At 41.9% G+C, this 15,961-nt stretch overlaps 2 protein-coding genes across 6 annotated transcripts in view; one reads left to right on the top strand and one right to left on the bottom strand.

Moving 5' to 3' along the window:
- Window positions 1–15,961, bottom strand: part of psda (pleckstrin and Sec7 domain containing a) — a 36,287-nt gene that overhangs the window by 2,360 nt on the left and 17,966 nt on the right. For all 5 annotated transcript variants that reach the window (XM_078931467.1, XM_078931468.1, XM_078931466.1 and 2 more), the window contains 11 exons: window positions 13,593–13,790; window positions 12,359–12,439; window positions 11,988–12,100; window positions 11,840–11,898; window positions 11,398–11,487; window positions 8,449–8,492; window positions 1,806–1,996; window positions 1,571–1,641; window positions 1,202–1,359; window positions 982–1,126; window positions 760–903 (listed from right to left, as the gene is read on the bottom strand). In XM_078931467.1, the coding sequence (XP_078787593.1) occupies window positions 760–903; window positions 982–1,126; window positions 1,202–1,359; window positions 1,571–1,641; window positions 1,806–1,996; window positions 8,449–8,492; window positions 11,398–11,487; window positions 11,840–11,898; window positions 11,988–12,100; window positions 12,359–12,439; window positions 13,593–13,790 (1,294 nt within the window). The remainder of the gene's footprint in view (window positions 1–759; window positions 904–981; window positions 1,127–1,201; window positions 1,360–1,570; window positions 1,642–1,805; window positions 1,997–8,448; window positions 8,493–11,397; window positions 11,488–11,839; window positions 11,899–11,987; window positions 12,101–12,358; window positions 12,440–13,592; window positions 13,791–15,961) is intronic.
- Window positions 1,871–8,055, top strand: LOC144984066 (uncharacterized). Its single transcript, XM_078931472.1, has 2 exons — window positions 1,871–2,008; window positions 2,196–8,055. The coding sequence occupies exon 2, from the start codon at window positions 2,725–2,727 to the stop codon at window positions 3,760–3,762; it is 1,038 nt and encodes a 345-aa protein (XP_078787598.1). The 5' UTR covers window positions 1,871–2,008; window positions 2,196–2,724; the 3' UTR covers window positions 3,763–8,055.

The raw sequence follows: 15,961 nt of genomic DNA, 5'->3' as shown, positions 1-15,961 counted from the left end.
ACAGGAAACACGGCATTGATCCTGTGAGTTAGATTATACAACCTGGTTTTGAAGTGACCTGACTTTAGCTTGGTTATGAAATGTGCTTCAAACAGGAAGTCTGAAGCCAGTGTGATACCAGTGTGAACTCAGGTTACTGCAGTGAGACATTCAATGACCTGGCCGTTTGTATCAGACTTTTTTCAAACGAGTGCAACTCTGAAGTTCAGATGTTGGGGCTAGACATCAATATCACTCTGAAGACACATTAGGGAACTCTGAATTACAGAAGTCTAGTGAACTCATCTTTAGCAGCTGCCAGAAGGTTTATGACTGATAAAAAGAAAGTTCCAGTGAAAGTCAGACTGGATCACATGACTGTTGTGTTTGCAGCGACTCCAGGAGCCACCTCCACGCCGCTCGTTTCCATGGTTCCATGCTGTTGATTCAGCCAACCATCTGCGACTGCAGACCGGATCGCACTCAGCGCAGAATGTGTTTTTCTGCGTGCAGCTGTCAGGTTCTATCTGTGAGAGCACCGATCTGGTTTCCTTAGAGACTGTCGCTCTTCAGAGAAGAGCTTCATCTCAGGACATTTGAGGATCATTTCTGAAGATCTTCTGAAAAGGTTCTGGGTTCTGGAAGGAGAGGTTTCCACGTTGTCTCTGAACTCAGCTCCCGTTCATAGAAGTAGCACTGATTGGTTGCTAGAGTGTGGATGTGGAGGCAGGGCAGAGGCATGTGATTGGTCATTTGAACTCAGATGTTGGTGTTTCTCACCTCAAACTCCAGGTACTCCTTCCGGAGTTTCTGTTCCTCCAGCTCGCGACCTTTAGCCTTCCGGTCTGGCGTGGCTGGGGTAAGTTCTAGCAATTCGGAAGAAACCGCTCTAAACCGGTTCTCGTGGAATTTCGCCTGTTCCTCCTGGGAGGGGGGCAGAAGAAGAGACGATGATACCTGGTCTTAGCAGCGGTGTCCGCAATTGTGGACTCGTCTTTGTACCTGAGATAGTTTGGTGCCGGAGCCCGGCAGCAGGGGGCGGCTGAAACGCTTCTGAGAGCCGATCGCCGCCGGAAAAGGAGGAGCTGAAAACATGGCCGCCACCACGTTGATGCGTGTAATCCAGGACTGCATCTGCTCTGCGTTCCTGCGTCAAACACAGAAACACAACCTTCAAACTTCAGGCTGCTGACCACAGCCATATGGAGGGCTCTCTCCTTACGGCGCCTGAAACAGGAAGACCCTCCAGTCGGCAGTCCGCAGGTAGAAGACGTTGGGCCTTTTGCTGTAATCAACCGCCCTCATGGCCAAAGAATGATGGACAGACACAGCGTTCTTTACGTCCTCCTCTGTCAGCTCGCGCTCTGTCCGGTACTCATCCTGCAGAGGGCAGCAGACGGGCTCACATACCCCACACAAGGCTTTAACATGCTCTAAAGATTGTTGTCACTCGTTATTCATTTTTTCCCACAAACGTCCTTAACTATCCATCAGACCCAGGCTAATGTTGTCAACATTTTCTGGGTAAAAGTTTATCTTCTGAACATGATCTCGCTCACGATCTCACTCAGACTGGAGTCTAGAAGCTTACTTTCTGCAGGTAGAGAACCAGACCCTTCAGCATGGCGTAGAAAGACTTCCAGCCCCTCTTCCCTCGAGCCGCTGCAGGGAACAAGGCATTATGGGATATCAGGTCTGCAATATTTTTGCTTTTCTTGATCCAGCAGAGAAACACAAATATCCATGCGCGTCTGAACTTCTCATAAAACAGATAAAAAGTAAATGATGGAGAGGAAACAATAAAAGAAAAATATGTATATTAATACTTCTTTTCCCATCCGGGTCAGCGTGGACTTTGCGAACAAGGAAGCCGCTCATGTAAAGCTCGCCATCAGCCTGCTGGGCGACGCCCACCATGGGGTTTCCTCCACTCCCCAGCCGTTTCATAGTGTGAGAGGCGGAGTCTGTTCTGGACTCTGCTAGCTCAGAGATGGACTTCCTCAGCTCTTCTTCATCACTGTAAGAAATGGTAAAGATATATTTTTTTTGAGCGATCCAAGCTGTTGCTTCTGTTCTTATCCTCCGCAGCTACACTTTAAAGCTTCTACGTAACCCTGTCCAAACGCTAATGAAAGGAGCGGGAAAAAAAAAAAAAGAGCATCAGCATGATCACGCTAACGTTCCTGCACTCATGTTTGTTCTCTGGTTGCTCTCAGCATGAACCACAGCAGCCATTTCCAACAACCCGGCTTGATGACAACAGAGGAACGTAGGAGTTCAAAGACGGAGCCCCGCCAGCGCTTGCTGTCATTGATCTAACCAGAAGCTGTCAGGATGACGATTTCAACCCAAAGCATCAAAATAACAGATGGTAACCCCCTGAGTGGTGGCCACACCCACTTAAACCCTGCAGCTTTGGACCAACCTGGTTCTTGACATTTAACATTTATGCAGAGTACAAAGCATATTATGGGATGTCAGAAAAGTCTTGCAGCTTTCTTGATTTTCCCCATTATTCTGCTTTCGTCTCTCCGCCGTGCCGTCACAAATAAGAATGTTAAAATGACCTTCTTATTTGTGACAATCTTAAATTAAAATGAAAGCTGTAACACATTACACGGTAATATTGTCAGTACCTGGGACTTCCGGAATGCCGGCATAGAGGAGACACGCTCAGTCTGAGGCTCCCACACTCGGTTCACTAAAAACTCCACAAACTCGAAAAAAAACAACAGAAAAGAAGATATGAGTGGAGGAAACACGCTGCGGAAAAGCCAAAGAAAAAAAAAAGAAGTGAACGAGCTGACCGAACCAGAAAATATCGAACACGAGATGGAAGAAGCGGCCAGCGAAGCTAACTCGGACAACGAAAACCAGCGAAGCCCCAGCGACACAAAGCTAATGCTAGACGGGCTAGCAAAAATTAGCGCTCAGATCCATGACTTGGACACAGAGCTGCGAGGGGCAAAGAACGAACTGAAACAGGAAATATCTTCCCTCAGGCAAGATATGGACCGACAGTTCAAGGAGCACCACAACTCGCTGGAAATTCAAAAAGCAGACCTAGCCGAAGCCCAGACTCGCATCGCAACTTTGGAGGAGAGCAACATGGAGGCGAACGGTGAGCTGAAAACAATGCAAAAACAGATGCAACTTCTGCGGGACAAAGTCACGGAATCTGAAGCCAGAGCCCGGAGAAATAACATCAGAATCTTCGGGCTACCAGAAGAAGTTGAAGGGGGCTCAGTTATAACTTATCTAAACGATTTGTTTAAAAAAGAGCTTCTCATTCCGACGGACTTTGATCTTCAGATGCAGCGCGCACACAGAACCCCCCCGATGAAACCCAAAGCAGGCCAGCGCCCGAGGCATGTCGTGGTCAATTTCTTAAGTTTTGCAACGAAAGACACGATCCTGAAGAAAGCATGGCAAAAGAAAATAAAAGTGAAAGATCAGCTCATCCAGTTTGACCACGACTACCCAGCAGAAATTGTACAAAAAAGGCGCTCATACTCGGACATTAAAAAAGTTCTGAAGGAGCGGGGAATCCGTTTTCAAACCCCATACACAAAGCTGAGGATTCATTGGAAGGAAGGCGTACAAAGCTACAACAGCGCGATGGAAGCGGCGGAAGACATTAAGAAGAGAGGGATCGATGTCAACACTCCAAGCAGCGAAAGCAGCAGGGGACCGGACCGGACCCAAGCAGCAGAGGGATGGCAGCGCGTCGGAGGGACAGCGCGGCGTGCACAAGAGAGGCTCCAGGAATACCAGAGGAAATAACCACAGGGAACCCGTAAATGGAGCCGAATTAAACAAAAAAGGCCGAGACGGAGCTCACAGACTGAGGAGGAAGGAACGTTGGACAAAGCTAGACTTATGTCTAGAGGCAGGCTCCCATCTAGAATGGGGACATCCTGCCCACCCACCAACGGGGACGAGAGAGGAGAGATGGATCATCTTTTCTCCATGTGGAAGTCACAATTTACGTTTGTGTTCAGGTTTTACAGTTTTTTACAATTTTTGTTTACATGGTCACGGTCTAGGTGCATAAATGTGATTGTTATAAGATAAAATGTGTAGTTTGAGTATTGCCTCGTTAAATGTGAATGGGTTAACCACACCCAAAAAGAGGGGGATAATTCTGCAAAAATTAAAAAAAGAAAATATACAATTAGCTCTATTACAAGAAACCCATTTAAATGATCAAGAACACGAGAAACTTAAAAAACTAGGATTCAGAAATACATATTACAGTTCATACAAACAAAGCCGCAAACGAGGAGTCGCTATTCTGATATCAAACAGAACTCAATTTGAGACTGACAAAGTCATAAAGGGGAAGGACGGGCAGTACATCATTGTTAAAGGACGAATGGGAGATGCAGTTTTGACAATAGTAAATGTATACGCCCCACCTGAAAGTGATAAACAGTTTTTTAAATCCCTGTTTAACGTTATTGCTGAAGAGGCAGAGGGTATATTAATCTGTGGAGGAGACTTCAATGTAGCCTTAAACTTTAAATTAGACACAACTAGTAAACATAAACATAAAAAGGCTATTGCCAAATTTGTTAAATTATCCATGGAAGAACTGGGATTGCTGGATGTGTGGAGAAGCTTAAACCCCCGTAAGAAAGCTTACACACATTACTCCGCAAGTCACAAAGTACATTCACGAATAGACTATTTCTTTGTTTTTAAATCAGATATTAATAGAGTAGAAGAATGTAAAATTGAGGGTGCAGATGTGTCTGACCATAATATCCAGCACATGAAAATAAATATATCAAATAGGAAGAAACAAACAACATGGAGACTGAACGTTGGGATTTTGAATAATGAAACAATTATAAAGGACATAAAAGCCGACATAAAACAATACATGGATGACAATGACAATGGAGCGGTAGACCCTACAGTGCTATGGGATGCTCTTAAAGCAGTAATTAGAGGAAAACTAATAGCGAAAACAGCATGGTTGCGGAAAAAGAGAATTCAAAAATATGAAGAATACTCGGTAAAATTAAAAGAACTTGAACAGCAGCTCATAAATAAAAATACAACAGAAATATACCAACAAATACAAAATATTAAAAAACAAATCAACCACATATTAGAGGACGAAATAGAAAAAAAGATGATTTATTTCAAACAAAGCTATCAGGAAGTAGGGCCTAAATCAACAAAATTACTAGCCAAAAGAATTAAAAAACAACAAACTCTGAATACAATCTATGAAATCCTTGATCCCGAAACCAATAAAGTAACAAATAATCCAGAGGAAATTGAGAGAATATTCACTAATTACTATAAAAAGCTATATTCACAACCTCCTTCAGCCTGTGAACAAGATAAAAGAAGCTTTCTGGAAAATATGGATCTGCCATTTATCGGATTAAATCAAAATAAACTACTTACAGCTGAAATTACTTCAGAGGAAATATTAAAAACCATAAGCTCTTTGAAAAACAATAAATCACCAGGCAGCGACGGGTTTCCAGCTGAATGGTATAAGATATTTAAAGATGAGCTGACTCCAATATTACACAAATCTTTGAATTGGACCCTACAAAATAATAAAATGCCTATTTCCTGGTCCGAAGCAATTATTTCAGTTCTGTTGAAACCAGGGAAAAACAAACAGTCGTGCGCCAATTATAGGCCTATTTCAGTACTAAATATAGATTACAAAATCTACACGTCTATAATCTGTAACAGGATAAACACATTTTTACCTGACATTATTGATGAGGACCAGACGGGATTCATAAAAAGTCGCCAGACACACGACAACATTAGAAGAACCTTACACTTAACTGAAAGAGCCCAAAGAGAACATATAAGTACAGTTCTCTTAAGTATTGACGCGGAAAAAGCTTTTGACTGCGTTAATTGGGAATTTTTATTCTTAGTCTTAGAAAAAATGGGATTTAATAACAAATCAGTTGAAATTATAAAAACAATATATTCACAACCAACGGCTAAACTTAAAATAAACGGGAATTTAACAGGAACATTTAAATTGGAAAGATCCACTAGGCAGGGCTGTGGACTCTCCCCAACTCTGTTTGCTCTTTTTATTGAGCCTCTGGCACAGGCAATCCGAGAAAAACCTGAAATTAAAGGAGTTTCAATGAATGGCGTTGAACATAAAATAGGATTGTTTGCTGATGACCTAATAGCGTACCTCGAACAACCAGAATCATCAATTCCACAGTTTATGAAACTGTTGGGAACATTTGAAAATTTATCGGGATATAAAATTAATATTTCAAAAACTCAGACTCTAACATTCAACTATGCTCCCTCTGAATACATTAGAAACAACTTTAAATTCAATTGGAATATGAAAAGTATTAAATACCTAGGAGTAGAAATAACACAAGACTTTCAACATATAAACATTAAAAATTATTCAGAAGTACAAGACAAGATAAAAAAAGACATAGAAAGATGGTCAACACTCCCACTAGATTTCAGCTCTAGAATCGAAATAGTGAAAATGAATATATTGCCGCGGTTTTTATTTTTATTTCAAGCTCTACCAGCACAGGTCTCCAACACTCAATTTGCAACGTGGGATAAAACAATATCCAGATTCATATGGGACAATAAAAGTTCCAGAATAAAATATGGCACCCTCCAGCTTCCAAAGAACAAAGGAGGTATGGCTTTACCAAAGCTAAAAGAGTACTACATCGCCTCACAATTACGGTACTTATGCTGTTGGTGTAACCCCCATTATACTGGAAAATGGAAAAATATTGAATGTGAAACTTTACAAGAACCTATTCAAAACATTATTGGTGATAAAGAGTTATATGAAACAAAAAAAAGGCATTTAGATCCCATAACAAATCATACACTAACTATATGGTTCAAACTACTCCAAAAATACAAAATCTTAAATAGTGCAAAAAAATTAAAATGGGTAGCATATGACAGGCAATTTAAACCAGCAGAATATGATCAGACCTTTAAATATTGGACTACAAAAGGAATAACAGCATGGTGCTTGCTAGAAAAGGACGGACAGCTGGAGAGTTTTGAGAACTTAACTAAACAATTTCACCTTGAAAAACAGGATTTTTTCAGATACTTACAAATGAGAAACTACCATAAGAAAGCAATACAGAGCGACTCCTCTGGGGATGAAGGCGGGATAGTTCACACAATAACAAAGACATATAAAGACAACAATACTAAATGGATTAGTATGCTATATAAATCATTGATTGAATATGACGAAAACACAACTTTGAAAGTAAAAGATAACTGGGAAAGAGAATTAAACATAAGGATAACTGAACAGGACTGGTTAGATATGTGGAGACACCACCATACCACCACTGGATCTCGAACGTGGAGAGAGTTTGCCTGGAAAAACCTTATTAGATTTTTCATAACACCTAAACTGAAGAACAAACATTTGAAAACAAATCAGAGCTGTTGGCGCGGATGTGGAGAAATAAATGTTGATCATTCTCATGTATTTTGGAAATGTCAGAATGTAACAGGTTTTTGGAAGATGGTGGGCGATCTCACATGCAAAGTGCTGGGATACAAAATTCCTTTGTTGCCAGAACTGTTTTATCTGTACATGTTTTCAGGAAACCTAATCCACCAAAGTGACAAATATTTATTTAAAGTCATGTCACTAGCCGCCAAAAAAACAATAACCAGAAACTGGGGCACTACGGAGATCCCTTCAAAGGAGCAATGGACTTCAACAATCAACAACATTTATTCAATGGAATTAATAACATACAGGCTGAAGCTGCAAGAGGCACAATTACACCGAAAGTGGAAAAAATGGACACTGTACAACAGATAGACATGGGGAACACCTAGACTTGACCTTTTTCTTTTCTCTCTTGTTTTTTTGTGATGTTGTTTGAGATTTGTGTTCATGTAACAAAAACTAATAAAAATAAAGTTATAAAAAAAAATATTGTCAGTACCTAGAATGTTTTATTGTTCAATAATATGTTCAATAATTTGTCTTCTCCAAGACTAAAGCTCTTGCCTCAAACCCGATTAAAAAGTCAATCCTACATCTTGCTGTACAAATAATTACTGTTTTGTCTCTGTGTTTATTTTCATGTACAAGAGATCCCTTTAAGAATGGCATCAATGATGGTGAAACATCTTCAGAAAGAGAAACTTCATATGGAGCTTTAAGTTATTATTTTCATTAAAACTTTTTATCAAAGCTCAGAAGCTTCAACATTTTCAAAAATGACCAGCCGAAAAATACAAAAGGGAGGAAGAGGATTGATGCACACATACACACACACACACACACACAAGGTACAGAGTGTTATACAAAGTCAAGTGCAAGCACTAGAAGGCCTACCTGTTATTACTGCAAGAAAAAAAAAGTAAGAATTGGTAACCACGGCAACAGGCCCTTATAAAAAGAAATTGGTGTCGCCTACAAACCTATGTACACATATTTACACTTACATGGTCCACTGCAGCTTCTCAGTCTTGATGGAGGTGTACAAGATCTAAAAAGGACACAACAAGATGTCAGAGGGGGGGCCAAAGGCTCAGGTGCTTTCACCTGTGTAGGAGTTCAAACCCAGTCTGACTACAAACACTTTAAAAAGCAAAATACAATAAAAAATACAATGTTTGCGCATGTGTGTATGTCTGTGTGTGTGGTGAAAGCCCCTTTCTAGCAGTTTTTGTGGTTTTGTTTTAAAAACTTTAAAATAAAGTTTTTTTTTTTACTTTTTATTTTAGGTGTTTTATTGTAGTAATTTAAAAGTGTTTTTTTAATCATTATTTAAAATTATTCATTTTTAAAAGGTGAATTTTTTAATTGTAAGTTTTGGTGTGAAGCTTTTCTAAGATTTATTTAGAATTTTTATTTTAAAGCTTATTTCAACATTTTATTTTCAATTATTTTAGGTTTAAACCTAATTGATAACTATATTGTAATAATGAATTGTTTGAAGTTTTGTTTTGAAATTTATTTTGTTAGTTTTATTTTTAATCATTTGTTTTATCTTGAAGCTTTCTTTTGAAGGAGTTTTTTGGTTTTATTCTGAAGTGTCATTTGTCAGTGATTGGACCTGCATCTCAAACCCTGAAGGTTGTACCTTCTTCTTGGGCTTCTTCTGGTGCTGCTGTCTGTCCTGAGACTTCCCCAGCAGGTCGGGGAAGGCCAGAGGCTTCAGGGAGCGGGACCGGGGGGCTCTGGGGTACCTGAAGGCATCCGATTCTCGAGAGTCCTGCCTACTTCGGACTGAGCCAAGGGACCGAGACCGCATACGGCCCGACGAGTGGATGCTGTTGACGCCAATCATTTCAGTGAGTCATTGGAGGAGGTTCTGATCCGAGAAAGACTTGGTGGTGAGCTGGTCAACCGAACCAAAAGAACCAAACCTCTTCCCTCCGGACTTTCTCAGGGAAATACGCTTAAATAAAAACCCAGACTGGAATCAGAACCACAGAACTGTGGATCCTAGAGTCTGCTTCATTAGAGTCCAAAGAAAGTCAGGCTGCCGATCCGGTTCTGACACAGCAGATAAAGTCACAATGATGGACAGGTTGTGTCTTCAGTGGCCTGATGGACGTGACCCCTGGAACTTTAGGTGTGGTTCAGGAGAGAGGAACCGCTCTAGACCAAGATGTTCAGTTTCAAGTAGGTGGATGTTCTGCAGCAAACATCTGCTGCACAACATTCCTCAAGACGCTCCTTTAAATCCTTCAGGGATCTAAGTAGAGATGGACCACCGTTTGATGACCATAATCAGCATCTTTAAAAGCTTCTGCAGCCGGAGAGTCCAGTCTCATCCTTCATCAGACAAATTCAGAACTTCAGTGATTCTTCAGTCTCTGATCAGAAGGTTGAGGCCCTTCAACTCCTGTCGGCATGTAGGAGAAACTCATCGGCTCACAACAAAACATTAGGCAAAAAAAAAAAAAAGATCTGGAAGAACTTGAAGCTGGATTTCAGGTAGAGGCGTCCTCCGGCTCTGACGCAGCAGCGAGGAGAATCCTCCGAGTGCAGACAGAGCGACGTGATGAAGATCTGACCTCTGATGAGGAGGAGTGGGTGGAAAACAGAGCAGGAGGCTGGACAAGCGAGCACGCCCACACAGGCAGACAGAGGGAGAGAGAGCCCCCCCCCCAAACTTGACGTCAGAGGATGAGGGAGGATGAAGGTGAAAATGGGAAGATGTACCGAGCAGCAAAGAATAAAAGTTTATCCTGTTGCTCTTCACAGACAGAATGCCTCTCCTCTTCCTCAGGTGTTGATCTCTTCGTCATTTAACTTCACTTCTTTGTTTCTCTTTCTTTGTTTTTTCTGAAGGAACATCCTCCATCCACAGCTTTCCTCCTATTCTTCTTATTCCTGCTTTTCTTCTGCTAAGACTGAACTGTTCAGGAGTGCTTGCCTTGCTCCCCTTCATTCTTTTCTCTCCTCCTTTCTTCTTTCCCTCTCTCTCTCAATGCGCATTTTCCCTGATAATGCAGCAGCCAATCGAATTGCAAACAGAGAAGCCAGGACCCGCCTCCTGCTCCCTCAGAGCTGTCAGTCAGGGAGGATCCACATCTGAATGTAAAAAAGCTGCAGAGGCATCAAACATTCGACGTCTGCAGCTCCTGATCGGCTTCATCGATGAGGAAAACCTTCAGTCACCTTCACCTCCCCTTCCATCCACTCCTCCATTCATCTCCATGAGAAACGGTTTCATTCGGTTTGAACAAAACCAAAGACAAAACCAGATCATATGAACCAGACTGGGACTAATCTGAAGTTGGGTTAGTGATGAAAAGCTTTTACTCAACTGCATAAATCATTTGACCTTCACACAAATCTGAAGGTCACATTAGGCGTGCATGTCTGTTTTTGTATGTGTCTGTGTATCTGTGTGTTTGTGTTTGTCTGCAGGCTTTCCTACTAATAAAACGAAACTCCAGACATTTTCCTGTTGCAGTTGCATCAGAAGCAGACTCAGACATGCTGTATTTCAGAGTTTTGGCTCTGAACTTTAACAGGATGATCATAGAACAGCAATCAGGTTGTTTTGTTGTATAATGTTCTACATGAATTCTCATGCAAAGAAGGTACTTTTTCAAATTTTCCTCTTTTTTTTCCATTCAAATTTAGCCATTTTAATTGTTTTCATATTATAATTCCAAAAAGCCATCTGCTATGTACAACAGTAACTCATTTTACACACCATTTATAATAAAATGAATCATATTTACAAAGAAATTCTAAGAATATCCTTAGAACAGGAATGGCCATCACTAGAGGGAAGGAGTGGAAGTCTGAATTCCTACCTATGCATACGTTTTTCCAACAAATTCCATCTGCTAGCATGGATGTTTTATCAACTATTTTAGTTGAGTTTCAGTAAAATAAAGGCTCCTCCCACCATGTATGGCGGTTTTTACCTTCAGCAGTTCTTTGGGAAAGTCTTTTCCATCATTGAGTCCTTCCAGGTTGGAGATGAACTGCGTGCAGGACATCCTCTTCCCCACATTCTGCAGACATGTTATTCTGTCATGTTTTTGTGCAGCAACAGCAATTTTGCTCTCACAGGAAGAAATATACATTGCTGTGATTAGTTGGCGGTTGCTAGAGTAACAGAACCACTTCCTTAAACAGTTTTTTAAATGTTAAGTGGCCTAATGTCATCCATCACAGAGTTTAACTTTCATCTGTGAGTGCACCTCAGTTCCTAATCCAGAGGAAAATAAAAGTTTTAAACAACAGTACGGACATATTTTTTAAACCCAAACAAATAAAGATGAAATACTTCTAACTCTAAAGTATACCAAGGAGTTGAATTGGTGGCAGATTTTGTGGAGTTCCCGAGGACAGATTGAGACTTACGTTTCCATGGAGATCCGTATTCAGCAACATGATGGCACATGTCAGTGTATGGATGCTGTCTGTGAGACAGACAAGCAAGACAAGTGAGACAGGTAATCAGACGGGCAGGAAAACAGACAGACAGACAGACAGACAGACAGACAGACACCTTCAGTGGACAGACTCTCCGGGTTGCAGTGTTTGTATCTCCTGGAGAAATGGGCAAGGACTCTCTCCCGCTCCTGAGTTTCTCCCATCAAAGCAAAGTGGGACAGAAACAACCTGAACAACAAACAACAGAATTGATTCATCAAAGTTGTTTGTAATTGGATTTTTGAAATCCCCAAGCTGTCCATTTCTGATGCTGAATCCTGCTCTTTCGCATTAAAAGCCTAATGGAATTAAGCTTAAGCTTTTATTGTGAAAGCACAGCAGGAAGTCACAGGTGCCTGAATGTTCATGTTAGTGTAAATCTCCCTGGTTAGGAAAGCAGAGATTCTTTAAACACTGTGATGTTTATAGTGATGAAGCAGCACTGACCTGAGCGCCTGGTCAATGGTCAGACCTTTGAAGTTAAAGCAACTCAGATACTCTTCTGCCACCAACTGGCTGAACTCGTTACTGCAGGGAGAAATAGAGAATTAAAACTGCTTTGCAATCAATAAGATTAGACCCTTGTTCCTCTAGTTGTTGCAGCTCGTTCACTGCACATTGCCACAGCCAAACTTGTGTTTAGCTGTGGCAATGTACCACTACTACTGTGATGGGTCTAATATTTAAGGGGGTGTTATTAACAGAGGTTTTTATCATGTTTCTGTTTAGTCCCTTTTAAGAAACAATAAGGCTTCTCCCCCTCTGTGATGAGCTTGTATTTAAGCAGGTCAAAATTATCCAATTGTACTTTTATTGAGGAGATAGATGAATGTCCGAACACTTCCGACATTCTGTACACCATTATTATTATTTATTCTGTTTAAACTCTTCTCTGGACTGCAGATTTAGAAGAAGCATGACTAGTTTTTAACATGTGGTGCTGGGCTTGGCACCACATAGACTGTAAGCAAGAGGGGGGTTAGGGTCCACAGAGACCAGAACAGAGCGCTGGTTCAGTCCAGAAGAATCACACATCAGAGGTAAAAATGTAACAAAATATCTAAGAAAAAGAGGCCATTCTATGTTTTATTTTATACTTCTCATAAATCCAAGACTAAGCCAGGCGTTTTCATGCTTACTTTGGATTTTAGCAGGATTTATTGTTCCCATTTATTAAAACTACAACTAAAGTAAAAATCCCAGTGTTTTCAAGCAACAGAGAGAGAACCCTTTTAGTCAAGATAAAAACATCATGGTAACAAAGGCATGAACTATGTCTTAATTCCCTCACTACTCACTAACCCTTAAAGACTACATACAGTATAATGTAGGACTATGTAGCTGCCTGGATTCTAACATATTTCGGACACATGCTCACTACTTTTATTCTTAAACGTCAAAATATGACGTCAACTAAGTAAAAAGCACAGTGTTAAAAAAACGAAAAAACTTGACAAAGAATTTGAAAATGAGTTCTCTGCAGCTTCTATTGAACTATTGGTATTAAATTCCTGCAGAAATTCAGATGTGTCTGCGATTAAATCGAAATTTGTTTGAATAAACCTGGTTGTGACTCCAGTAAATGACGGATCTCAGACCACCTTCCTCACAGCTACTCCTTGTGCCGGTGTGAGCGCACTTTGACGAGGGACACAACGGACACTCGCAAACACAAACGTACTTCTTGCCGAGGTGGCGAGCCACGTCCGACTTCCTGAAGCCATCCAGGTTGTAGAGACGTTTGGCCAGGCGCTTGGCAGCCTGTAGGTCTGGCTTTAGCCCGTTAGCCAGAGCCTCATCGCTCCCGCCGAGGGCCAGACGCTGGGCCACATCGTCCTGCGGATACAGCAGCTCGACTGGCCGGTTCACCGCACGCTCCCTGAGAACACAGTTCACCCTAGTCAGTGGATCACAAACATCCATAGCTTCCTGTTCTCCAGATTCAAAGCAAACACTGTCAGGTGTTCATGAGAGACTACAACACGTGCATGGAGATCATAAAAACACCACCTCAGGTGTCAGAACAAAGATTAGAAAAACAGCTGAAGAACGAGTCAGTGGATCTATAGATGCCTCCTGTGCCGCCCTTCCTCGTCTTAGATCTGCAGGCTCTTTCTGATTACATGCTGCCGTTTAGACACTTTCAACCCAAGAGACCTACAGTTGAAGAGCGTAATAGAAACTTTTTTCTTCTCACTTCTCACTTTTCCAAACCTGCTTTGCTCTGTATATTGTGTTGTGTACTTTTATAAGAATAAATAACCAAATCAAAACATAAAGAACAAAATCTGAGCTAGAGCTGGAAGAAAATAACTTCAAGGCTTTTTATGTGCTTTGGCCAGAAACTTGCAGTCACGTTTGAATGTCAGCATCTACACCCGGGTTTGGATCATAACAAAGAAGTGAAACTGTGAAAGTTCACCGATGGGAAGCAGAACCAGAAATCTGGTTATTTACAGGAACGTGGCTTATGTTCCAAATCACAGAAGAGAGAAGCTCAGAGAGCCAGAAAAATGTAACCATCTGACAAGATCACGGGCATCAACTCACATAGAACAGCTTCTCCACACCAGCAGGTCATGGAGATAAAACCAGGGCGCTGGACCTCTGCCAGACAATGAGGCCTGGTGGACTTCAGTCAGCCCAGCACAACGTCTAACTCCCTGCTGTTGAAGAGCAGCTGCTGAGCAGGTCACACGCCCCCCCTGAAGTTCTCTGAAGCTCCCTGCATGTCCCGGTGTTGGCTCCCTTCTCTGAAAGATCTCTGCAGATCGCTTCTGGTTCTGGCAGAAGCTGCTCTCTGCTCTCCATCAAACTGAGCTGGCAGTGAGTGACAGGCAGAAAGTGGAAGTGCTCCAGCGAGTCTATGGATTCCTCCACTTCCTCCATGAGCTGCAGCTTCCCTTTAGAGAACTTCAGACAATCATGAGCTGACAGGAAATGTTTCCTCTGCAGCGCCACCTGCTGCTTCTAGGGAGAGTGGGTTCTTCCACCACTCACCAGCGTGGCAGGTGAACAATCAGCAACACAACCCCTCATACAGAGGCCCTTTGCTGCAGCAGCCAACCACCTCCTGGTGATGGTTCAGATCCACTCAGGTTCTCCAGAACCAACTTAATCAAACATCCACAGACCCACCTGACCGCCACAGAAAGCAGCGGCTGGAATTGAATTAGCCCATCAATGGGCTTCAGCGTGTTGGTGAAGTATAAATAAATAAAATGTGATGGACAATCAAAAATGGACCACTGCAGCTGGATCAAAGTTTTGCTGGTTTATCAGAAATCTAAAGTATGCTGCGGGAAAACTACTCCCACTGAAGAAAATGTAACTGAATACATGTCACTCATTCCTGCGTCTGTTCAGCCACAGAAAAAGTAGTGTGGAGACGCAGAAAAACGTGATCTTCTTCAGGACTAATTGCAAGGTTCTAGATTTATGTCTGATCCAAATATTTGCAAGAATGATAAGTGAAGGAGCACTTGAAGGAAAACCCCACACATGCACTCAGGCGGTCCAGAACCTGTGACCCAGCTAAAGAAAGGCTTCAGAACATTCACAAGGAAACCTCAGACCTAACAGGTGTCATACCTACAGTATTCATCACTCTAGAAGAACCTCAGAGAAGTACTCTTCACGAAGAACAAAAGAGGTTCTGGTCCTTTCAGGTTTCACCAGAACAACAGCAGATCTCCAAAAACACCTCAGCCAAGACTAGGTCCGAGTGAGCCGAGTCATCCTGTTTTGGAAATCTGACCCAAAGATTAATGCCAAAAGATCCCCTAGGATGTAGAGATTTCCGAGGTGAAGCCCAAAACGAGAACCATCTGTGGACCAGAACTGAGACATTTCTGCAGAAGGTCCACCTCCTGCTGGACATTCCCCAACCCCCAATAGGTAAGCAAAGGGCAGCTGTGAGTAGAGAACTCAGCCGATCCAAACACGTCATTCCTGAATCAGCGGCAGTCCCAATTTAGCTTGCAGGGGGGGGATCATGTTTTCCTCAGCAGCCATATCAGCCCAGTGACATCACTAAACAACCCTCACCTG

Source organism: Oryzias latipes, chromosome 15 (assembly GCF_053564925.1).
Source record: "Oryzias latipes strain Hd-rR chromosome 15, Olatipes_Hd-rR_3.1".
Classification (NCBI taxonomy): Eukaryota; Metazoa; Chordata; class Actinopteri; order Beloniformes; family Adrianichthyidae; genus Oryzias; species Oryzias latipes.
The sequence above is the reverse complement of the archived record's forward strand: the minus strand, read 5'-3'. Positions and strand labels throughout refer to the sequence as shown.